The sequence below is a fragment of the Alosa sapidissima genome, chromosome 14, assembly GCF_018492685.1.
Source record: "Alosa sapidissima isolate fAloSap1 chromosome 14, fAloSap1.pri, whole genome shotgun sequence".
NCBI lineage: Eukaryota > Metazoa > Chordata > Actinopteri > Clupeiformes > Clupeidae > Alosa > Alosa sapidissima.
The window spans coordinates 29567643-29594533 of NC_055970.1; the positions used below are offsets into that span (position 1 = coordinate 29567643).

At 43.5% G+C, this 26891-nt stretch overlaps 1 protein-coding gene across 1 annotated transcript in view; it reads left to right on the forward strand.

The window, feature by feature from the left end:
• Positions 1–25758, forward strand: part of LOC121681751 (proline-rich transmembrane protein 1-like) — a 51719-nt gene extending 25961 nt beyond the window's left edge. The window contains exon 2 of the mRNA XM_042061674.1: positions 25108–25758. Within this exon, the coding sequence (XP_041917608.1) occupies positions 25108–25553 (446 nt within the window). The 3' untranslated portion in view covers positions 25554–25758. The remainder of the gene's footprint in view (positions 1–25107) is intronic.
• Positions 25759–26891: the final 1133 nt, after the last annotated feature.

Here is a 26891-nt window from a genome sequence, read left to right on the forward strand (position 1 = left end):
AATGTCATTCTAGGGGTCCAGTGCAGGTCCACGCTGAGCTCGGTCCCGGGCATGTTAGGTGCACACACGTGTCAGTGTGAGGGCGGCTGAGACCTGTCTGCTGTGTGCAGTGTGTCCACACATTAATCACTGTGACAGAACAACCCTCGTCCCCCTCAAAGCCACAGTCTCCTGAGAAATCACCATGACCCCACACACACACATACACACACTCACAAACAGCCATTTTCTAGCTTTTTTTCCCAAAGCGGTTGTAACACAGGGGCCGATTACTGATGAATGTTTCAGCCATGTGTATTAACTCAAATCCTTAGTTGGTCATTGTTTTTCAGGCAAAACAGAATGAGGTTAAAAAAAGAGAGATTACTGAATCGAAGGCCAAGATTTCTGGAATACTCTTGGGAGGTACCCTCCGCTCGGGACCCGAGATTACATTTCAGTCCGAGGTACGCATCAAGCCGTGCCAGACGGAACAGGAAATTGTTCCTCTGTCACACGGCTGCATGAGAAAAATGTAAATGCTCTCCCCGCCACAAGACACTTCATATGCGCCCTAGGGTCTCCATCATGCAGCCCCACTCACTGTCCATCTAGTGTCAGCGCTGACTTTTTAATACCAAACTCAGATTGTCTTATTTTTTGCCCACCCACCCCCCATCCTCGATCCATCATGTTGGGTTAAGTGAGAGAACATGATGGTGCCTGGCACAGTTTAGGGAGGTCTGGTCGAAAATGACAGAGCCTGGAATGAGAGCTAGAGAAGTGTGAAGGCATGTGTTTAAAAGCAGAAACAGAAAAAATACACAAAGCAATTACCATGTTAAAACAATGAAAACAGGAGCTGCCTTCAAGTGGGCCTTGCAGCGGAAATGTCACATTCCGAACTCGCGTTTCTTTGTCAGTTGCGTTTAAACGAATAGGTGAAGCTAAAATAAACACAACTGCTGGAGAGAGAAAAAAAGGGGGGAAAAAGCTCACAAGGTTTTCTGCCAAGGCTCCCCCTTAACAAACCTGAAAACCCGGCATAAAATGTCTTCCTATCCTTGGGAAGACGGAGGAAAAGAGCAAAATAAATATCTGCGAACACTGTAATGTACCGTGTCGACAATTTAACTGCCAGTTAACTGTCACATCACGTCACCGCTGTAACGTTGCCAGTTGGTTGCAGAAATTAAGCTGTTCAAAGCCGGTCGCTCTCCGTGCCTCGACACCAGATTCGTACTCTTTATGGGGGCCTATTCAAGTTCACCACTGTGGATGCTGGATCGATTTCAAGGGATTGCTCTTCAGCGTGGGCTCCTCCATTCTATCATGGCTTGTAAAACAGCGCTGGCTCGCTGGGATAGTGTGCAGATGCACAGTAATTCATAGTTGCCAGGGACGTCCCGGTCAGCACACCCTCAGGTGCGTCCCCGTGCTCTTGCCTGTCTTTTGACTGAGGTGCTTCCAGGCCAGGGTAGGAGGGGGGCCGATTTATCAATGCAAACTTAATAACATCCATTTGAATCTAACTAAAAATCAATATTTCATTACCAAATTGTTAGCGGGAATGAAGAAGGATTGCGGAAGTCAGGGCAACGCGTTTGGAAGGAGGCGTCAGGAGGCTCGATGGGCAGACGGGATGATTCATGGGACCATCAGGCCAAAAGAGAGTGTGGAGGGGGTGGGGGGCAAAGAGGGCGATGGAGGACGAGGGCTGGGGAAACTTGGAGAGGGCTCGCTCCCCTGTGACCTTGGCAAGGAGGGAAAAATATATATAAGAAAATGAAAGCAACTGTCAACTCCCCACAGGCCAGGATCCAACCATAAATCACGCACAGACGAAAAGGAGTTGGGGGGGGGGTTAACCCTTACACCTACGCAGTTTCCTTTACGTGCTCAACTATGAAGGCCTTTGGGAATCAGCCACAGCATGCTGGTTCATCTGTGGCACAACGAGTCCACAACTGAACAATCAGTTCTGTTGGTGTTGCATGTTTCTTAGACATGAACGCATATGTAGTATTTCAAACTCTCACTTGTGTGTGTGTGTGCCTGTGTGTGTGTACTGTATGTGTGTGTGTGTGTGTGTGTGTGTGTACAACGAGTCCACAACTGAACAATAAGTTCTGTTGGTGTTGCATGTTTCTTAGACATGAACGCATATGTACTATTGTGTGTGTGTGTGTGTGTGTGTGTGTGTGTGTGTGTGTGTTTGTGCTCGTAGATCATTAGCACTCGATTCTCCACTGTGTGAGAAACATGGCAGAGGGCCATCGAGGATCGCTTGGTGTGAGATCTAATGCAATCTACCACTTCCTAATCAATGGGTCATCCATAGCATTGATTCCGACGATCAAATGGACTGGGAGGCAAATATGAAGTGCGCCAGAAATTCCACCAACAAGATTTCACAATTCTCACCAATGCAACTAAATTCCAACAAAAGTCCCAACTACATGCATCCCATAAAGCAGGATGAGTGTTGTCACTGTATCCATAACGCGCCATTTTATGATCCTGTTTGCCCTGTTTGTAAAAAAGAGGACTATCTTATTTGAGGGGGGGGCAGCCTCTCTTGTCGTATGCACTGAGCCACAGAATTGTGTGGTGTAGGGTCTGTGGCTGCTCTGTTAGATTTACATGTGCCTCTGATCGCTCACATGTGGAACCCATAACAGGGGTCAGCTAAATCATTTTATATTGAGTCACTTGACAGATTTAGACAGTCATAGTCATTCACCTCTAGCCAACAAGGAGCAAAAAAATGGGTTTACATGTGTTCCTCTTTACAGTTTATGTTTCAGCACTCTCCATTTCTGGGGTTTGTACTGGCAATGTTCTCCCTAAAAACACTCTAGATTTCAGTGATAAGATGCACAACCATATCTCTCTCTCTCTCTCTCTCTCTCTCTCTCTCTCTCTCTCTCTCTCTCTCTCTCTCTCTCTCTATCTTTCTCACTCTCTCTCTGGAGAAGAGCAAAATGAATGCTGGCAATTGGATGTGACTTTTTAAAGACTGTCAAATGAAAATTATATGTTAATTCTCACATACAAGTAATGCTTATGTGTGGTAACCATCTGCTGTGAGGCGATTCTCATAAAACGCCGTATGTTAAAGGATGCTTTGGTGGAACATGCAGGTAGAGCTCTGAAGATGATTTGAAAGAACACATTTGAGTGCGAGGGAGAGTGTGATATCATTGGTGTGGATTACAGATAAAGCACTGTCCCATTGGATCCTTGTATGTTTACACAACACTAGCGCTAGTTTCCCTCGCTCTCACAGCTGAGCTAAGTTGGATAATTTTTTCGCGGCTATTTTTTTGACAGGGCTCCAGATTGTAAGCGCATCAGGTGACAATTAAGACGTAACAAAATAAATTGTTTGCTGTCACATTTGCTTACCCCAGCCATCTCACCACTCTCCCAGCGCCCCACAACAAAGGCGTGGAGTCTCGGCACCTCCTCCGAACCAACCCAAAGGCACAAGCTGTGTTGAGTATTCCCCACACCATCACAGTACACACACACACACACGCCTACACACACATACACCTCCCACAGACCCCTTGACAACCACCAATGGGTTATTCATAGGTGGGCGCCTTCTGCGGAACTTGCTGGAGTTGTTTTCCACATTTTCAAAAGAGACCGTGACTTTTCGAAGCCCCACTTATCATTTCTTATTTCAAACAATCCAAAAATGGCATGCCTGCGCTAAATAATTCATCAGCTGCTAACATTAAACAACTGTTAACACGCTCAAATAATTAGTTATGCTTGCTTGACATGTTTGCATCTTTAATAATTAATGCATTTGTCTTAATTACCAACAACAGTATTTTGGCCTTGTTATTCCTTTTCGGCCAGAAAAACGGAAAAAAGCAATTATGCCATAAATATTAATTAGTTACCCTTATTAAAACTCAGACAAAGGGGCATGGGGAAGACTTAACTGCATATTTTCTTTTGGATTGAGCAGAGTTATAAATCTTCCACTTCATTCCTAGTAGGGCAGGTATCTTCATGGTGAGACATCTTTATTGGTGGGTTTTGAATAAAATATAGTCACTCCTTAATATCTTTGTGAGCGTTATCACATTTGGAGAAACATTTATGCTGTCAATGGGCTCTGATGATTAATGTAATAATTATGATAATGTTATTAAGCAGAATTATAAATGCAATCGCATTAATCATGGATCTTCCTCGTTATGCCATTAACTATGCATTCCCTCTTAACTCAAAGACTCGAAGGAAACAAAGACCCCCAAAAAACAAAAGAGGCTCTTGAAAGTGCATGTGAGGAGTTTTATCGCCTATTGCTGTTTGTTGTGGAGCTTGAACTGTAAAGCAAATTCAGTTTTGACCAAGGCCCTTTCAAGAGTACACTGTCAAAGAGTGGCATTAGCCTCAATAACTGACAGAACTCCCGAGAACTTGGAAACGGCACTCACAGAAAAGAAAAAAAAACTGAAACCATTCACGTCGAAGTGTCTGCCTGCATGGTGAGAAGTGAGCCTCTGAAATATTTAGCATGTGTGTCGGTAGCTTTTGAGGCCTTTTTGTGTGTGGCTCTAATCGCGGTGGCTGTGGCTGGGGGTTGTGTCATGTTTAAATTTTCATGGGTCGCATCCTGCCGTGGCTAACCAAAGAAGACGTGAGAAGGTTCATCCACGCACAGAAACCCAAAATGCAGTTGTCAATGAGAGAGGTGGGGGTGGAGGGAAGTAGATGACTTTGGGTGGACTTTCAGCCCTCCGTGTGACGGGGAAGAGAGTTATATCTTTCTTTCTTCCCCCTTTTTTTAACGGCACAAGATTAAAAGGCAAATGAATGACACTGCTCGACACCCCAAATCAGCTCCCAACATTAATATTTCACACTGATGGCAGCTGTTTATCACAACAAGGCAGAATTAAAGATGGGAGGGTGGGGGAGAGGAGGGAGGTAAAAGATGAAGGCAGAAGGGTGAGTACATTCCCATGATTTAGCCATATTTACTAAATGTGTGCCTTGCTAATAGCAGTGCTTTATATATCACTGCAAGAAGAAAAGTGGGTTTCTGGCAAAGGAGTGGTGATTGCATTATACACCTCAATTAGAGGCTGGTGGTTTTGATCCTCCTCTGAGATTGAGCAGCCTTGGAATGATGATGCAGAGTCTTTACACACCTACGTATCTAGTGTTTCAAATTAAAACGTCTTGCGAACACAATATTCACTTTAGCCTTGAGTTGGTGGCTTTTTGGGTGTAAATTATGCATGAGTATAAATGATAAGCAGAAACAGCAATGGCATTAGTCCTACAATATAGATCAAAATTAAATAAAAAATGATTTGGAGTCGAAATGACTGAATCTTAAGGTCAGGAATTAACGTCATTGCTCTTATCTGGGTATTGTGCAGGATAATAGCCATGAAACATGTGGGCTATCACTGACACCCTCAATTGGAAATGTCCATATTAGGCAATATGCAAATGCTGTTGATAGGGTATAAATTCCAGGCGCTGACAGTGAACCAACAGAGGCTGATGATTAAAACAGGAACGTTAAGAGGAAAGGGGGAGCGGCCGGGCGCAGATTGTAATGAGTGAATAAAGTCCGAGATAACCATCAACTGAACCGTACCCAGTCGATGAAAAAACAAACACATCCCTCTACAGAGATGCCTTTGGAGCGCAGCGCCATAGTACCTTGGCCGAGCGCTGACGAACATCGATAGCTGTCAGTCTCAAACGGCCTCTCGCGTTAGCATGTGCTCACCGCAGCAAATTCAGGCAGCGGTGCGCATTGACCTTCCCATCTCCTCTCGCGCCGCTCACCTTTTACTACACGATGCATCATTATCAAAAGGCTCGGCGAACAAGATGCGTGCGGGGAGAGAGAGCCTGTACCTGCGAGGGGAGAAAACCCTTCCTCCTGTTGGATGCAGTGGGCGCATAAATAAATAAACCAAAAAATAAATAAATAAATAAATAATGAGTGACATTTGGAGCGAGGGTGCGCACACACTTGAGCCGCCGCAGTTTGAAAATGTCACAAAAGCAGATTTATGGCGCGCCTTTCTGAGGACATTATTTGAGCTTGACAGTCTTAATCATTCGCGCTTTCCCCTCCGTCTCCTTTCTCTCCGCGCTGCCCGTCATGGATTATTGAAATAGAAAAATAACAAGTGGGAAAAGGGCCCAGGAGCGGTATCAAAATGTCAGGTTTGTACTTACAGCCGTGTGCGGCGAGACAGGGTCAAGGGCTTCAATTATTTGTATATGGTGCGCCCGGGCTGTACATGAAAGGTTATGTCACCCCTCAGCTATTTACCCCCTCCCCTCCCCCCCAAGATTTGAATGGGACTGATATTCAGACCCAGCTGCAGTGGCACTGATACGGAACAGATCTAGCATTTGGAAGCGAGTGAGGAGAGCAGTGGTGGGAGAGGGGGAGATTGACAGAGTAAGAGGCAGGGGAAGAGGGGGAGCAGCGCGGGGCTTTGTGTCAGCGGCCTCATACGAGAACGAGATGATTGCGCGGTAATGTGTAGCTGATCCGTACCGTGGTGGCCCAGGGTTGCCAGATCCTCAGGGATCCCGCACTGTGTGACAATCTGGCCAGAGAGCGCCCGTCATTTGAAGGACAGAGTATTACCATTATCTGGCCCCCTAAGACCCAATACTGTGGAAATCGGCGCGATAATAATGTATACTGAGCTTACAGCAAGACCTAAAGAGATAAAACACAACCTTGTATGACATTTCGGTACAACATGTTTTTATTCACCTTTTTATAACTAAAGCCAGGGGTGGTCCCGGAGCCTACTGGAGCAGGAGAATTTAAATGGGAGATCTGCGATGAGTAATTTATCACCCGTAGACAATCATGATGATCAATTGGATTTTATGCTGACCCGGGTTCAAAATGATTGCGGAGCGGCGGGTGACATTAATGGTTCGCCTTGGCTCCCATCTACCCCGACGAAGGTTGTGCTGCCCCATGCGACCAGCCAGACCCTCCCAACGGTTCGTGTAAAAATCTCAGGGTTATTGAGAGTGATATGAAATTTCTAAATGTCATTAATTGACACCTTTTCCCTCCGAGCTGTCAGGGGGAGACAGAAAGGTCACTGCTCTGGGGTGAAATATTTATATATTTATTTCCCTGCGATGTGAATTATGGCTGTCGTTAACGAGTGGGAATAGATGGTGGAGCAGACTGAGAGCCTATATCGATCCCCCTTGCACACACACTGGAACACTGGGAGGACAAAAATGGGGATGCTCTCCTCAGACAGGGGGTGGGGTGGTGGGGGGGGTGTCGTGGACACGCATATGATGGGCCACTGTTGTTCCTCTCTTAGACATGCTGCCAAGCGGCCAAAGATAAACAGCACAGAATAAACAAAAGGGAGTATATCCGTTGAAAAAATACATGCAATGTTAAAACCATCAACAAAGGTCTGCAGTTATAAGGTCAACCAAGCATAATAGTGAAGCAGTGCAATCACCCTTTCTATGACAGGATGAGACTGAATATCATGTATGGTTGAACCCAAAAGGTATGACACTTGCCATTAGTTTTGTGTCAGCCTTCACTGAATTTATACATCTATAAATGCTACTTTGTACCCCATATATCAATTGTGTCTCATCAAACAGGCAAATACTGAAGATATGGCACACACACACACACACACACACACACACACACACACACACACACATGATGATATGAGTTTCAAATAACACAGAAACACAGAGGGAAGAACAAGTTCGTAAAGCAAATAAATGAAAGCAAATATGTGCTCCACAGCCACGTGGGCCTTCTGATGGAGCCTAGAGGCTCTCAGAAACTCAGAGACCCTTTGCTGTTTGTCAGGGCTGGCTGCGAGACGCTTCATTTTTGACTGAATATTATGCTACATAACCACTTGGCATTTAAGTTGAAAAATGGCTTTCTGCTTGAGCTGTCAGCACTGGTGTTTTCATCATCAGCGCGGGGTGGGGAGGAGTGAGAGGGAAATGGCCTTTTTTCAGCTTCCTGATGCCATTAGACATGGACTGACCCATGCTGAAGCGGCGGTGAGATGCGATGCGGGACGGGGCGGCGATGGTGATGGCGGGCGCATGGGTCTGGTTGGTATGCACGCTGCGTGCGCAGAGGTGTGTTCCCGCAGCAGCATCATGTCACAGGAGGGAATGGGAGCACAGAGATCTTTATCTGCAGGTGAGGGAAATGGAGGAATAACCAGTGGACTCACACTAGGTCATGTCGGCTCACTTTTCAGGATAAAGAAACACAACAACAAAAAACAACAACATGGTTATATTAGTTAGGGGTTTACAGTATACTGAGGCAGCACACAGGGCAGACTTGGATTGTTCTTATTTTACATAATGCAGTAAATTAGTAATGTCATTCATGTAGAAATTGTGTTGTTGCAATACAACTAATAGTACAATGTCTATAACTGTATACTACACTCTTAAAACTAATGTGTTGTCCCTATTTTGACACAGACATGTGTTAAAAAACAATGCAAGTTGTGTTGTTTTCAATGCAAGTTGTGCTATTTTCAACACATATTGTGTAACAAATAAAAAAAGAAAACAACATGAACAGTGTTTTCCCTATCAGGACACAGAGATGAGGACAATGCAAGTCATGTTGTTTTCAACACATTCATTTTAAGAGTGTATTCAGATAGAGTACAAAAAGAAGCAAATAAACTGTATAATAAACTGTACACTAAAAACAGCATGATTTTCACTGTTACTGTATTATTGTTCTTATTTAACACCAACATTACATATATTTTATTATCTGAAATTAATAGATACAGATATGATTATGTGATGCTCACAAATTGAATCCATGAAAATAGAAAAAAAAAAGCTAGGAAAAAAAATCATAGCATAAAAAGAAATGATAATTGTTGGCAATAAGTGAAAAAAGCAGAATGTTGAAATCAATGTCACAACACCATTAACGCATAGATGACATCAGGCATCATGAAACAGTTAGATGTGTGTGCTGATGATATCCTATGGGCAGATAGCTAATGAGTTCATGATGTGGAGCGAAGACTAATTATAGCCTGAGATTAGACATAGAGAAGGAAGTTGCCCAGTGGAATCGGTCATTTCTTCATCCTCCTCCTTTTTTTCTCTTCAAAGTCCTGCCAAATGGAGGGAAACCAATCTAAACAACAGTTTATGTTAAACCCTAAATCTCATTAGGGCTGCACAGAAGAGGGAGGAAAATGTTTGACAAGGGAAAATGTTGGATCACTTCCTGTACAGTAACAGTGTGACTTTCATGTGGTTCACAGTCTAATTAAGGAGAACATTTTTGCAGGGGTTGGAGGCAACATTAAAAGTCTGAGACATACGATAAGTCATATGGCAAGATCTGAAGTATTACCCATAAAGTGGTCCCCACAGCACTCCTACCTCTGGGTCAACAGCTGAACTTATTCTACATCACTCCATGTCCTACATGGCAGAATTACGGCTGGAGAACATATGGCCCATGGGTGAGATTTATGGCTCTTGTTTGTTGTGGTGGGTCCTGTCCACATCTCCCTCCACATCGCCTGGCTGCATTTCTTTCAGTCATGGGGGCTGGAAGTGCATAATTGTCATATAACAAAAACAGAAAAAAGCAGGAAAGCAACACCCTGAGAGCCTTGTTTCAGGCTTTAGGCATTGACTAGTTTAGGCTGGGTGTAGGCTGGGTGTTTTGCTATTCTTTGAGACTCCATATGAGATGACCTTCTCCATCAGTCCTTGGTGATGTTGTCATTATTAATACTGCAAGCCTATGCCAAAGAGCAGCAGTCTGTCTCTTTCCCGTTCACTATCCAGACTTGTAGCACTTCTTTTTAATAAATAAATATCTGGAAAAGTTTAAATGTCAAGTATCACTTTGGGCTCAACAAAATGTATTTTGCATCAGTTTCAGTCAGGGTCTCAGTAAGCCCAGTCTTCCTTTGCATCTCTTATTTATGTATCCCACTCTGACTTGGTTATTTGTGATTGTTTGTGAGGGGCACTCTTGTGTAATGAAGGATTGATACTTTTGCTCAGCGGTCATTGAGCTCAGCTAGCCTGAGCAGCAGGCTCCTACCTGCCTCGCCTGATTGGGCATCAGCAAATAACTCACGGCAAAATTAGTGGAGTGATTCCAGGTCTATTGCTGTGTGTATGTGTTCGTGTGTGTGTGTGAATGTGCTAATCAATTGAAGTGCCCTCGTTACCAGGGAAGATTTTGGCTGGTTGACCACTGATGTGGAAGAGGGGCTTGGGGTGTTGAGAGGTGTGTGTGTGTGTGTGTGGGGGGGGGGGGGTGGGGGGGTGTGGCATTGGAAGAGGGAGGGGGTGTTCAGTTTTCTGCACTTGACAGTTGGAACTCTTTTCAAACGTAACGTGTGATTAATGAGGGGGTTTTATGGCGCGCAGGAGCTGGGCCCGGTGAGTCACGGGCCTGGGAGTATTGACATCTCCATTATTTACTGACTGATCGGAGCAACCCAGGGGCCCCTGATTAGAAAACAATAAAAGCTGTTATTGGTGATCCGAGCCTAAGCAGGACACTGCAAATGCATGTCCGAGCTTTTCTAATTACTGTGACCACTGCACACTGGACAGTGATAAACCAAAAGCAATAGAGAAATCCCACAGGAGAGGAGGAGGGGCCGGGAGCAGTGTGTGTGTGTGAGTGAGTGAGGGTGTGGGTGTGTGTGTGTGCTGTATACATACAGTACATGTGCATATGTGTGGGCGAAGTTGTGCGCAGTGCTGTTAAATGTGCCTCAGAATGAAGATGACTGCTTCTTGGTGTACCGCATGTAAGATTATTTAAATTATGCATATCACTAGCTAAATGATTGGTATGTTGAATCTGCGTTCTTGGCAATGTATTTTGACCTTGTAATAAACGACTATGGGCAGACTAGGTTAAAATACCTTGTACTGCGGCTTGGTTAAATTTAAATTTTTGCATACTACATTTGGGCAAAGGACCACAATTATTTTACCAAGTTAGGTCAACAGAGGTATACAAGCTTGGGTGGAAGGAATACAGAACTGACTAATGCACTTTGGCCATAGCAAATCTCCATGCAAAACTAGTAACAGCAATTTATGTGATGGCAAGAGGCAAAAAAACTGAGGCATTCCTCTATTAAAACAAAAGTCTTTATCAAACACTGGCTACTATGCTTCAACTAAAGGGCATCAACATAAAGCAACTGTGATATCAGCTGGAGGGCAAAATTCACAGCAAATGGACTTCCGCTTTGTAGTAGATGTATACAAATTAGTGGACTATGGACAGCAGAATTACAACATGGTACATATACTGTATCTGCAATAGCTTTTAGTACAGTGACACTACTTCTGGGCTTAGGACTACAGTGATTTTACAAAGCTAAGGCACAGCAGAATGCTGGGATATTCTAGCTTGGCATGGAACTAAGACTCAGCTTTGGCCATCACAACCATCCATATACTGTAGAAATAGTAACAGTAGTCTGTCCTGCAAGTTAGGAAAATGAAAAGTTATTTTAAAGAGTCAGAGTTACCAGTGAAAACATGGAAATGATGTCCACAATTCAATTATGCAAGTGTGGCAACTGTAAGCAGTTTGTACGCTTTGTGCCATGGTCGCATTATCACCTCAAACATGTATTATTTTATATACCTGACTGTTATACTGTAATTAACCCTTAATAATACACTCAAAAGTTAAAATGTTGGACTAATTGCACATGATTTATCTCAAAGACCGAGCACTTTACTTAAATCCATTGGAAACTCTCTCAAAAATGCTTCTAAAGGATGTACCGGTATACAGATTCATAGTGAATTGAATATGTGATGTAATATGTATGAATAGACAAGGATGAATTCATAAAAATGTCATGATGTAGTATATATTACTATGTGTAAATAACTATAAACTCACTTATGTCTATCATACTTCTATCATCTTTCAAAAATATCTGAGGCTTTATGAATTTTAGGTTCAAGTTAGTGTTGCAGTCTTGTAGTCATAGGCACAATGGCTGAAGGATCAGCATTAGCTACAAAAAGATAGACCAATATGCAGCCATTTTGCAATGCACAGTTTGAAATAACAAATGGAAATACAACAGGGATGGTGGAATTCATGCAGCTGTTGCACTATTTCAGGACCTAGATGAATTACTGTCATTGCCTTCTCATCACTATGAATTCAAATGCTTTGTTGGACTGTCCTACATTCATAAAAAGAAGCATATTCATGTTACCTTTGCCCTCTCGGGTCATAGCATTTCATCCATGATCATTGGACATAGAAACTGAGCATAAGCAGTCACATATACAGCGAGCTTCAAAGTAAACCAAAGTGGATTCCCATATCTCTCCTCTGACATTTGGAGATGGTAAAAAACCTCAGCTTGTTTAATGAGAATAAACCTTCAGACTGTGATGAAATATTAAAGTCTAATTTTAACTATTATGACTGCTGCCTCCCCCTTTGATTACAATGAAACGTTTTGGCGCACACACCAGGCAATTTTTTCCACATTACAGCTAAACGGGTTACATTATTTACAAACTTTTTCACTGAACTTTTTTATAAGACTGTCACATTTAATTCAGTGATTTCAGCACAATGAAATCTTTCATTGCATTTTTTTTTTCATTAGTCTATGGGCTAGTCATTGCTGTGTAGCATGTAGATTGTAATATGCAGGAGGAGCACTCTGTATCTCTCTAATTGTTTTGTAAGTCTGCTTTCATTTCATTTGGAGGGTTTGATTACAATTCACACATTTACATTATGCTTTTTATTTGAGATTTTATTTTGTATGTGAAAATCTGTCACAACATTTAGTATCTTCTTTGAGAAGGCATTTTTCTGGCACTGATGCGTTTGTAGATATTTAGCATAAAATGTATAATAATATCCTTGTATTTCCCATATATGTTTTTCAACCCAGTACAGTTCATCTATTTAAAACATGTTGAAAAGCTCCACTTAAATGCATGGTAAGTTAAGTAGAAAAGCAGATGTCACAGTTGCTACCACGACAACCACAGTCTTCTTGTCACTGAAGACCGCATAGTAAAATGGAGAAGTACAATATAAAACCAGCATGGAATAACATTCCAAAGGCGTAAGGGAACCTAAAAAAGGAGATATATTTATTTCATATAAACCAAATATTTATGGTGCTATATATCAACATAACTTTGTGCTTACATGTTTACAACTTGTGTAGTTAAAAATACTCCACTCTAAAAGAAAGCAAAAAAAACATGATAACTGGCTACTGTAACTACCAAAAAAGTGTGTATGTGAAGAATGTGCATTGCATTTAGTACTTTAAATACTTAAGTGCAAATAATGTAAAATCTGAGTCTATGAGACTACTCTAGGCTCAAGTCGTCAGTAATGTAACAGGGCAAAAGTGTCTTGAAGCCCAGAGAAGAAAAAAAACACTTACTCAATCATCAAACTGTGATGGGCACGTTACACTTCTTGTGTCAATATATACACATTATTGTGTCAGTATAACATAATGTTCACTTCCATGTTGTCGACAAATTAAGTTACTCACCCCAAGTTAAAATTAAGAATTTATCCAGATGAATGTGTGTATGGGTGTCTGGATAATTATTGTTAGTTTCCTTAATGAGTTCTGTGTTTGGGGGCAACATGCAGGCTTACAGAGAGAGGTATGAGGAAGAAGACCTCACGTGGCAGTAATGCTTAAGAACACATGAGAATATCGAAGGTGACATCACAGATGGTGAGACGTTCGCCTCTCGCATCATCATCTGGTGACGCCGTGCTCCAAAGTGACGGGGAAGTCGGCACTCCTCCTCACCCAATCTATCACGGCGCCCCGTCCACCGTACCAATCTACACTGCACTAAATCAAACGCCGAACCTCTCCACCCACAATCACCCCCGTCACCATCCCAGGACACCTTCTCCAGACACAGAACTGCAGGGTTCTCATATGCACCAAATACCATATGTGTGACATCACTTCCTACCCCCTATAGTACACTGTGGCTACACCCTGAACCGATTTGTTTGTGAGTGAGTTGACTTGAGCGTGATGGCACATAGGGGCACATAGGCCAAGTGAGCTTCCCCTTTACCGAGCGCCCTACAGAGTCTGCAGTTGGAGGTGTTGGCGTGGCACGCTCAGTGTTGAGTGGGCAGTCTGGTACCGCCGGGCAGCTTGCCGTGTCCTGTGGACTCTGGAGTCGACATGAGAAGCTGAAGACTGAAGCACTTTTCTTTCCCTCTTTTTTCCCCTCTCTCACTGTGGATTTATGTCTGGCTCGAGCCTTCTGGAATAGCAGCTCTCCACCCCGCTAAGGATTTACGTGTCACTTAATGTGAAGAGACAGGCCTGTCCTTGACGAGTACACCTGTCAGTGGGCCGTGAACGACAGGGCCGAGTCACATCCTATCGTTAAGAAAAAAAAAGTGGAAGAGAAAAACCCCAACGTGTCAGAAAAAGAAGGAAAAGATCAAACCCAAGCATTTAAATGAGACTTTAATCAGCGCTAATATGGCAGCGTATGCAGTGCTGGGAGGGACTCAGTATGGCAGACATGATCTTCCTTTTCATACTCTACTATTCAAGGTGAGGCATGCGGAACAGTAAGGTAGACTTAATTCTTACACTCTGACCAAGCCAAATGACAGCATAAATGGCAGCCTGTGTCTTCCTTGACGATGGCTTTCTGGTGGTTCCCATCACAAAGGGTGCTCAGCCTTCTTCCCTCTGCGTTTGTGTGCTCTTCAGTAATAATGGCTTCAAGACAGGAGAGTGTAAACAATCAAGTCCCCTCTTTAAAGTGTGCCTCAATGTCAGATGCTCTTGAGTCTGCTCCAAAGTTATCACACCCTGACAGCAACAGCCAGAAGCATCTCCTCTCCTTTGACTCCTTAAACAAAATATCGCCTCGCCGTAAAATTGATGACACCAATGAGTTGTGTTCACTCTCTTCTAATATCTTCAAAGGAACTCCACCACAGAAAAGGAAGACAGATAAGGGGAAAAAACTAAGCACGTAAATGCTAGAGAGAGTTGGTGTGCTTTTCATGGCAAAAGTAAATCAACCCTTTTTTATAAAAGCTAGTAATGAATGTATGGATGGTACTTCATATTGAAGGGAATTAACTTGTTGGTGCTACACTTTTGAAAGAAGGGTATGGTAATGAGTCAAACACATTTAACCCATATCATCAAAGCTCCCTCAAAATGAAACATGCCACTTCAAAACAGGAAGCAGCATTTACTAATCTAATGGAGAAAATGCCGCAACACTATTCTGTGGATAAACGTTCTTTGATCCCAGGTAGAATCTCTGCTTGATGTTTATCAGTTACAGAGAAAAGCCATTTAAGGATAAAAAGTTTGCAGGGCAAAAAAAAAGATGTGTAATGGGAAGATAGTGAAGAGCAGCATGAATTCTTGGAGCCCAGTGATTGATTTGCATTCATTTCTCATCATGTTTATAACAAGTCAACTGAGACCGAAAAATGTGTTTGATGATGGTAGTTATGTCTGATATCTCAGTATCTGAGAGGCCTCAACTTCAACAGTAAGATTCATTACTACATAAAGCAGTGCTAGTGTCTTGCTCGCGTGTTGCTCCGAGTCTGGGAACAGCCATGTTCATTTAGGAGTGGAGGGAGGATAAAGGACAGAGAGAAAGTGCAGGCAGACAGAGAAAAAAGAGGGAGAGAGAGAAAGAGAGAGGGAGAGAGAGTGACACTTCTTTGGCAGCAGGCTCGGTGGTGGGGGGTAGGGGGAGTGGGCCGCTGTGTGCCGTGAGCTGCTTGTGCAGGGGGGACGGAATAGGCTGTGACACCCACCAGCGAGCCCCGGCGCTCTATAAAAAGCCTGCATATGCTTGTGGCAGGCGGCGCGAGGAGAAACAGCCCTGGCGTCCAAAGACCCCGCCGTCACCACATCCTCCATATGGGGAGGCGGGTCCTCTCCGCACTGACGGACGCCTGCGCACGCTGAAATCGCCCATCTGCGCGGCTTGCAGGTGTTTCCAATGATTATATTATTAGCTCTATCCGCTCATCTTTGATTTTTATGGGTTTTTTAGTATCCCGAGCCCCAATCTGGGCAGGATGAAGGAAAAAAAGAGATAAAATATACCCACGTACGCGCCGCCATCTGTCTCAGAGGAGGCAGGGATGCATCCTCAAGGAAAACATGGGGGGGGGGGGGGAGTCTGCATAAGGCTGTTTGTTGTTCCCAGATTTGTAAAGACTTGGAGCTCAGTATGTGTGTGTGTGCCATTTAATATGGGTATATGTGAACATTGTGTGTGTGTGTGTGTGTGTGTGTATTTATGTGTATGATCTTGAATAAGAGTGTAGATGGTGTGGCAGGCATTCTCTGAATACACAATGGAGGCATTTGCATAGTGCTTAAAATAATCAAGAAATAATTGGTATCATCTTTTGTTGATGCCTATAAAATAGGTTGCGTGTTCTGTTTTCAGCCAAGCAGCCAAGAAGCATGGCAATATCCCTCTCTCTTCAATTCCGCTGGCTGTAGCTAAGCATAGCTAAGCACATACTGTCCTTTCTGACCATGACAACCCATACTGGATGGTCCAGTCATTAGCTAAATGTCTTTGAATATTCTCTGATGTGATCATAACTTAACCTAAGCTAACCTAAGTACCATAGTAGTACTAAATCGAAATATTCCCCTTGGTGTATTTTTCCAGGATATTTATTAATCGGATTTGAATTGTTGTATGCACTACTGTATGTACCAAGTTTAGTTTTTAATTTAAAAATGTGATTTGGGTGAATTTTCAAAATACTATTCTCTGTGTATTTACAAGACGTGGAATCGTACAAATAAGTACTTTGGTGTAATTGCACAAGTGTTTACACTGCCATGCCGTGATGGCATCTAGTTACAAGTGGTTACAAGCTTCACCTCGCAGGAATCAGGATCTGTTTGTCACTTCCTCACTGTGAGAGCGTCTCATGCTAATACACATAACACACTCCCTCTCTGAGACATGCGTGTTCTTATGTGAAAGTGATTATGCAGGACACATTTCTGTTAAGAATGTGGGTTGTACAGTATATGGGAGACTTGACAACAAATGGTGCTTTTGTCTCGGGAGCCGTTGACAACGAGCAGAACTACTGTATAATCACTGGTTAATCTCCAGGGATTATGTGTGCAAGGATCTCTGTCTCCTTGTCTCTTAACACATTACACCAGGAGCATCTTATCTACAAACATACAAATGGTGTGTGCTTGTATTGCCTCACTCTTTTACTTGTCAAATGCTTTCTCTTTCAACCCCCCCCCCATCTCTGTTTCTCCCTCGTCTTTAGCTCGCCAAACATTTCCGTATTCCTCTTTGTCACGCTTGCTTTTCCATGCCGCAGTGGCGGATGTTTGGTAATGGCCATTTAGAGTAATCAATTGCCCGTCTTTGAAGTTGGGAGATGAAAGAAGAGTTTGACAGCTAATGTGTGTCTGTCCCATGACGTGAACAGCATGACAATGCCAGCGCTTTGAAGGCGAAAGGACGGGCACATCAGGTTGAATTTATCCCCCTCAAAAAGACATACCTCTGCTGAGCACTGCTGCAATAGCAAGTGGCAGCTCTCTCTCTCATTCTCCCGCAGTTTTCTCTTCCCTCGCTCCGTCTCTCACTCTGTTTTATATATCTGTCACATACGTATACCTCCTATGCCGCCAGTGCCATCTCCTATTCCACGCTTCTCCTGAGAAATGTGTTCAAGTAAACATTTCACGCTTGCTTATGCTAAGAGGAACTGGCAGATGCAGGTAAATGACAGCTTGAGATCTAACGGAGGCTTAGGACAATATTGATGAAGAAAGCAAGCTTTTTCCTCTCTCTCTAGCTCGCTCTCTTTTTTCCCTCCTTTCTCCCCCGAAAATATACAAAACAAACATCTGTTGTTCAAGCTGTGCTAAGTTTTCCTTTAATTTCGGGAGGTGTGAGTAATTGCCTCACAAAAGATGAAAATCAAACAAATCCTTCACTGCATATTATAATGGGGTCTTTTCTCTTGGCTCTTCCTAACAGAGCCTCTTTAGCCTAGCTCAGATGTAGCCGCTAGCAGCTCTGCTGCTAGACTCTCTGTGGAGCAGCTGAGAGACGGAAATCTACACACACAGCAAAAACATTTACAGAAACGGATTATTACCCATAACCACATTCACTCTGAACACACACCGTGGTGGTCCGTGACCTCTGCCTTGGAATTCTGGGAAGGCTGGGGCCTCCCCCTGCCGAGAAACATGAGTGCTGAAGTATGTAAAAGGAAGTGATCTGTGGGTCTCCTACATGTCTTCCCCCAGCTGGGTGCCTGTTATGGGTTTATGGCCTTGCACGGCGTTGGGGTGGGTGCGGGGAACAGCACACTCCCCCGCCCCATCCACCAGCCGCTTTGGTTCATCATCAAAGAGTTGCTACAGTTTATTCTCCCTCTTCTTTTCTTACATTCTCTTTTCAATTCTTTCCTCTTTTTTTCTTTCTTTCTTTTTTTTTGTATAAAAAAGAGACAAGTCTCGTTCAGTTAAGCATTGAGGTAGTGTACTGTAAGTTAACAACATCTTGGAGCCACAGTGTAACACATGCTTACATAACCCAAACCACATGCAGCCCTTTCATGGCATGCACCCCCTGTGTGTGTGTGTGTGTGTGTGTGTGTGTGTGTGTGTGTGTGTGTGTGTGTGTGTGTGTATATGTACGCACGCGCGTGTGTGTGTGTCTGCGCGCGCGCACGTGTGTGTGTGTGTGTGTGTGGTCATGTACAGTATGTGCATGTGTGTGAGAGAGTGTGAGAGAGAGGGAGAAAGAAAGAAACAGAGAGAGAACGCTACAGACTGCAAATCAAATGTGGCCATGTTTATACTACTGTCAGAAAAGCACTGCCTCATCTCTGTAGAGTTTCTTCTATAGAGATCTCTTGTAAACATTAGGAATTAAACTTCAAAAACATCATGTTTTTGGTGGAAACCACAATGTTACCAATGTAAAACAATTATGTGACCCTGCAATTTGTGTTACATTGAGACAACAGTTTGGATTTACTCACTTGTGAAAAATATCAAGTGTCTGTTTTTTCATACGCCAAAATGTAAACATACTTGCATGCACACGTTTAGCATGAACTGCAAACACTCCCCCCTCCGTGGCCTTGACATTAGCCGTGTGCACCCACAGACGGGAGGCACTCAGAGAGCACGGGTGGAGTTTGGGGAAAAGCGAATAAATCAGAAGCTGAAAGTTTCACCTTCGTGCTGACTTTCAGCCTAACCCGTGTAAGAGAGCTAAATCTTCGTGACAGGTACAGGCACCACAATCCACGGCTCACAGTGTTCACTTACAGGATAATCCGTGAAAATTGGTAATACAGTTAAATAATAAAAAAATAAAAAAAACGGGGCTTTTATTAAATAAAACACGGCAGCTTGTCCAGGGGGTTTATTTTATTTATTTTTATCTATACACACACAAGTACAAAAGGGTGAGCAAACGGTGAAAAGATGGAGACTAGAGTATGATGACACTCTCTCTGGTTTTGCCTGCTCTTTTTAATCACTGGCTCTTAAAGAGTCGGCTGTGATCCACTTCTTTTTTCACTCTCCCTCAACAATAAGCCTCTCTGAATCTATCTCTGCTGCTGCAACATCACAAAGGCTTACTTATCTCAGTATTACCTATTAACGGTTTAAACCTCCACGTCTTTGATAAACACTCCCTATAAGGTTTATCTCCTCAGCGTTATCGTGCACTTGAAGGTCCCTCTTCCCCTGGCGCAGTAATTTGTTTAATTAAAGTGTCATTTTGGGAAGTAAAATACGGCCAAGTCATTTGCGGTGGATGCAAAGAAGTTTACAATACTCTGTAAGCTTTTCACTTTTTTTTTCTTTGTGCTTCAGTATTATTATTTTCCTCCCTTTAGACAGGCTTAGAGTAAGTCCCCAGCATATCGGACGCTGGTCTTTGGAGAAGTGCAGCAACATTTTTGAGATCCCTTTGAGGCAGGGAGAGGGGGAGTGGGGGGGTACAGAGGGAAGACGAGCAGCACAATAAATAAAATGGTTTCCAAACGAGGTCCTGAGGGGATTGGCTTTTAGGGCCTGAAGCCGTCAGCACTTTGGGCGATTTGTGCATGATTTCATTAGGAGTGAAAATAAGAGCACAATGAAGATGGAAATAGACTATGCAAAGTGCAGAGGGGTGGAGGGCTAAGATGCAAGCAGCCATACACTCCACACAATACAGAAAACACATAACGATCCCTTTCAAATGGAATGATCAAATATGCTCCATTTCTGTGTTCTGTTATCCCATGCAATATGAAATGATATAGAATAGTATGTACTGCAGGGACATCTACACATGCCATATGACTATTTACAGTGTAATGACTGTAATTATTGACATTTTCAGGTCAATTTCTTCACTGTACTCTACTATACTGTGGGCAGCAATGTTCCATTATACTAGAAAGACTTACATTAACAGTACTCTGTGTACAGGACACTTCAGTGACATACAAATAGTGCATCACATTAGGCCCAAATATGTTCATATTCTGAAAAGAAAGTAGCACTGGCAATTTATTGTGTAAATGGGACAATTTTGAGACCTTTTTGGTGACAGATTTTACAGCAATACATTTCCCCCCCCCCTCTCTCTTCACGTTAGCCTGAAATCACCATGAAATATTTGCTTGCCCAAGAACAAAACAAATCAGAACCCAATCTTGCAAACAGCCTAGTCAGTCACATCTGATAGTGCTTTTAGGATCCAAGGTCACTATCTCCCTCTCTTCTCCTCTTCTTTTCATTTCCCCCTTTCTATTTCTCCCTCTCACTCCTTCTGTCTTTCTTCTTTTTTTCTTTTTGAACGGAACTAATGCGAGCCTCTCTGCCACGCTCGTCTTTTGGCCGGCTGACAAGGTGTGAGACGGAGAGATTTATGCATGTGGGTGCGCAGATGCAAGGGCTGCAAGGGAAAAAAATAGATACGCCAGATCAAATGCAGAAGCATGATAACGCATGAAATGCGGCTCCCTGGGCTCATAAATTAATGGTGGAGGGAAGGTTGTCATTATTCGAACAGCCTTTAAGACCAAGGTATTGAGCCCAGATGGTAAGGGAGAGATAGCCGGCTGAAGTTTTGAGTAATTGATGACTTCAAAATAAACCAGAGGGTTCATCTTGGGAGGGAAGGAAGAAGAATTACCCAACACAACAAACATGTAGCATCGGGGTCAAGAGCACAGAAAGGGGCTCAGGATTTCTCCTCGACTTTCGGCTGAAAACGGGGACATCATTTCCAGTAGCACAGTGAGACTTTGGGAATTAAGAATTATATGGCACGTGATGGGATCAAAATAACGATGGTTAAAACCAACCTCCAGGTGAAGTGCGCTATTTACATGGGATTTTTTTGTCCTTGCTTTGTACGGCCCTGTAATAGGAAACCTGGAGGCTGTTCAACAGCGCTGCCTGAATGGAGTGGAACATGTGAGATCCTGACAGCAACAGGAGAGGGAGCCAGGTCGCACCCAGGCAGATCCAGGTCACCCCAGAGAGAGAGAGGGGGGGGGGAGAGAGAGGAGAGCCAGAGAGAGAGAGAGGGAAGAGGGGAGAGGGGAGAGAGGAGAGGGGAGAGGGGAGAGAGGAGAGGGGAGAGGGGAGAGGGGAGAGGGGAGAGGGGAAGAAAAGGTGGCGAGTGCCACTGTCAGCGTGCGGGTAAGAAGGGGGGAACATATCCGCTCTGCTTCCATTCTCATCCTCCACCCCACCCTATTCCCCCCTGATCTCCGAGCAACTGCTAGGCTAGTCCATTCAGAGGTGCTGAGAACCCAAAGAGAGCTCCCATGAGAGGCCAGGGGGAAGGTGGGCTGCTGTACTGAGGGTGAGGTGGTCAGAGGATGCGGCAGAGAGGATGGCCAGAGAAGAGAGGTCAGGGGGGGATGAGAAAAGGGAGATAAGAAAAGGTAGAGTATATAGAGTGGACACAGCAAGAAGGCCAAGCCAGCCTGGTTTTTATTTTATGTCTTCATCTGACTGAAGGAGAAAAAAAATGGATATAAAGACCCTCTGGCATGTCTCTTTTTACCTGACAGCTAAATGCTTAGACCACAAGACCAAAGAGGAACACTTCCTTGTAATGCCTCGGCACAAATTTAAGAGGTTAAAGATAGAGGGAGGAAAAAGCGGATGAAAGACTCCAGCTGCTTACGGCTGAAATGTAAAGACTGTCTATCATTTCCCTTTGATTGGGTCTCTTCTGGACATGTTTTTAAATCCCTGACGTGTTATTAATAAAACAAACTCTAATAGAAATATCATTCCGCTTATTTTTCAATCAGGCACAGCATCGCGCTAAATCTGCAATGCGTGACTTTAATTAAAGATTGATGGCTGGGCCATTCGTCTGAGGCGCCGTTGATCCAGTAATTAAAATGACAAAAAAAGATTTATTTATAGAAATTTGGTTGAACTCTTTTCATTTGCCTGTCAGCTGGCCTGACTTTTTTTCTTTAATGAGAGAAGTAAGCAAATGTAATTTCCCCTTTCTTCCCCTCACTCTGCCTCCTCCCTTTCTCTCTCAATCAATTCAAGTACATCAGCATAAGCAACACTTCTTATTCTATTTGTGCAGTGTACAAATGTGAGCCTTTGAGTTTGCCAGCTATAAAAAAGAGAGAGAAACAAAAATTGGATGTGTGAGATTGCATTTCCTGCTGAGGAGGGAAGATGGTTTGCTTTTCTCCCGTTCCGGGGTGTGGTTTGCGCTACTCAATCAAACTTTTCCCTTCCAAATCAAAGAAGTTAAAGTTTTGCTTTTCAATGACCTTAGTTCAGCAGTAAATCTAAAAGTGCAGGAAATACAAACGAAATAGCTTTGCATTTTATTTTGGTTAGTAATTATGCAGTCTCTTGGAGTTTGACAAGGCCTCTAATGAGATCTCCGAGGACCTCTGTTTTATTTGTTTGTTTGTTATTTTTAAGCATGATTAAGTCCCATGTATTTAGTTAGCACAATGAAACCAGAGGGGATACAATATAAGCTTAACTTGGTTTCATCCACTTTTTCGCAATGTAGGTTTAGCTCAGTCAGCTCTAAGGTCTAATAGTGGTGGGAAAGGCTACCTCTGTTCTTCTCGCACTTGAAGGTATCAGATTAAAGTTGCTTAACTTCAGTACCATCTAGTTCTTGATACTTTCATCGTGTGCTGAGATACACACATTGTAGCGGTGTCATTAAGAACGACATGCCTTTGAAGTGCAAGTTAAGGGCTTCATGCAAATATTGTCGTTACTGTTAGTGAGAAATATGAGGCCTGTGGTTTGCACATCATTGTTCTCAATTTCCTCTGGACTTTTGGATGTTTTGAAAGTCACAATGTATGAGTAGTCAAACCAGCACACACACAAATATTTATTGGCCTGTTTATTTTAGAACTTCAAGAGGTTTGAAGATTAGTCATCATTGTGTATGTCCAATTAAGACAGTAAAGTGGGAGGACTTAGAAGCCATTACACGGGAAAGATAGAACATAATAATCCGATCCTTTAAAACAGATGCTTAGTATGACCGCAAGGCCATTTGAAAGCATTAGAGATTGTGAATAACCCATTATTAACTCTCAGATGTGTATAGAACAATGAATCTCTTCCAGTAAGTTTCTGGGCACAGAGAATTAATGACACAGATTCACCATCTGTAAATTCCCACCTGACTTTGTAAAACAGACTTGTATTGCCGTATCTACCTCATACATTTCTATGGCAAACTTCCAATTGCTGTGCCCTCCAGTAAAATGTATTTCCGCCACACACACACACAAAGAGATACATATTTTGGCTCGGGTGCTCAGTTAAATAGGAAACGTAAGGAATAGCAGCGAAAAAAAGATGTATTAAATGATTATAATGACTGATGGTATTACTTTTTCTCTAAAAAATGACTTCAATAGCATAATGGTCAAATGGTCTGTGAAGATGACAGAATTATTAAAAGAGAAAGAATTGAGTAATTTCAGCACATTTATCAGTCGGCACATCACACCCTCACAAGCCTTTAATATATAAATGTAACTGATTTCAACAATGTCTATTTTATTATTTTCTCCTATTAAGAGCCAGGCTCCCGTGAGCCAAAGTTAATTTCAGGACTGAGTTGGCAACAAAGAGTGGGAAAAGCTGGACGGGATTTATAATCTCCCTCCCCCTCATTTTTCCGTCTGAAATCGGGATAATGCAGCGGACCCAAGCTCTTCCTCTGACCACCGAGGCCAAATGGAATTGGTGGCTCCACATCTCCCCGGTGACATGATAAATACATAATACGTCTTATGATGAATGCCGTTATAAAGCTCACCTGCGATAAGATTCAAGTATTCATATTTTCCATCATGTTAATGCTGTGAGATAAAGGCGAGTCGCCCAATCGCGCCACTGTCCACTCCAGAGCCTCGCAGCCATTTTTCTCTGTCGCCGGAGCAAATGGATGCTAGTGCTGTGGAGGTGTAGGTGTCAGGAGCGCGCCAGAGTTAGGCCCGTGCCTGGCCGAGATAATTACTCGCCAGGGAGGGAGCTCCTCCAGTCTGGACCGAACTCCACTGAAAATGTTTCAGCAGAGGGATGTGTCGTCCATGTTGCCAATGGTTCTGCTCCTAACATGGATGCAGAGCGCTGTTTCATCTGCAGCACACGACAGTGTTTGTTTGGAAGAAATACTTTAGACACAGGAGCAGCTGAAGAAACACTAAATCATTTACTAAATCAGGAGAGTTCCCCTCATTAGTGTTGGGATTGCAGTTGGATTGTTTTATCTATTCATGGGTATTTAAAACCAAAACAAAAATGCACAAAAAGTCACCCATTAAGTTAGGCAATGTAGTAGGTAGATAACCCCCCCATACTTGCTTGAAGTCAGACAAAGGCATAAAAGAAGATATGATCAGTCACACAAACACACACACACACACACACACACACATACTCAGCGAGCTCACTATTCTCATCTCTCATTTACTACTAGGCTGCCTCCTCTGTCTTTTTTTTACAGGTCCCTTGCAGCGACACCAGCAGCTGTGCGCCATAAACAAAAAGTCTCCCGCTCTCCCGCCTTTCCCCGCTCTCCTCCATCCCACAGCCCCACCTCCACCCTACTCTCTCTCCCCTTGCCACCACCACCACCACCACCACCACCACCACCTCCACCGCCTCCCTATCGCCGCCAGCCCTGCCTCCCCAAACGCTGGTGGGTGCAGATGTGTGCCCCTGTCACCTGAGCCTCGTAACCGCCCCACCCTCTGCCTCCACCCCCACCCTCCTTCTCCATGTGGCCCCTCGGACCGGCGCGGGCATCTGCCGGCGAGATGGAGATGGCTCTCCCGACGCCTCCCTGGCTCCTCTTCTGCCGTCAGCTCATCTCGCCGCTGCCACCGCTGCCGTCCTACTGGCATCATGGGCCCAATTAGCACGACGCATTCTATCAAGAAGCTTATTTAGCATAACCGATATACAAATGAGTGAGCGAGGAGGAAGAAGGGAGAGAGGGAGAGGAAGAAAGGAGAACGTAATGTTTTAATAAACTTGGTGCTGAAAAAGAGGCTGAGAGGCTGTTATTGTCTTGGCACTGGCAATTGTTGTCACACCCCTTATGAAAATGGCTGTGGTGATGAGACACACAAAAAAAAGGCGAGAAAGTTTTCTTGGGTTTGGACACGACTGATGTTTCCTCATTGGTGAATGAGGTAAATGATTGCTGTTATTCTTCTTACTGAAGGGTAAGTGCTGTCGGACAATTTAATTGCAAAAGCTGAGAAACCAACTAAGCTTTTACATTTGGAGAAATTTAATAAAAATTCGCTCTTGGTGCTATTAAAAAGACACAAAGCAATTTTTACATGATGGTCAAAATCATCAACATAGTGACATGGTGAATAACCCCCCCACCCCCCAACAATAATAATAATAAAACTAAATCTATATTTTTGTTCTAATGTTTGAGTGATTTTCAGTTTTTATTTGTTATTTGTCCTCTAAAGCTGTCTTTGGCTAAATGATACTGACCCATTGAATCTTTTAACAACGCAATCAATAAAGCATGTTTATGCGAAGCTTGCAGAACCATCAGTTTGGGACTTTTGAAAAAATATGCCCGCGGCTGCAGCTTGCTAAGTGCAGAGCGCTAGCACTAAATCTCGGGAGTTAAAGTTTTACTGGGGCGTTATGGGTAAAAATGCCTTGTCAGCCATCTGCCACATTCTCTCCCGACGTCCATATTTCCACCCCTGCTAAACTCCTGAGAGGGAGAGGGAGCAGCACCGCCACCCTGGGCCACCCTCCACCACTACAGCCCAGCCCAGCCCAGCCCAGCCCTGGCAGAGGCAGCAGGAGCGGGAGCAGGAGCAGCAGGAGACAGACAGAGGGGAGAGGGAGGGCATGTTCCCGCACTCCTGTCATCTATTCATTCCTAAAGTCCTTAATGAACAACGGTGCTGACCCCGTCAGCCTGACAGACTGGCAGTTTAATGTATTATAAACCGGGGGAAGGACAAAAATAAAATATATAAATTAATAAATAAAATGCGCGCCAGGCCAGATTCAGCAGGCTTGGCTAAATGCTAATCATGGCTGATTAATCAGGCTATAATCCAATGATCCAAAAAGGTTATCCAGTCAATTGTGCAAAATTAGCTCTTTCTCACGTGTCCCTTCACATTTTTGGAATGGCAATCAGTGCATGGAACTCAATTCAAAGGGCTGTATCTATCGTGGATCTGTGTTTGTCTTTGGAAGGTTTATTAAATTGTTGTGCAAGAAATGAAGACAGAACATCTCTCT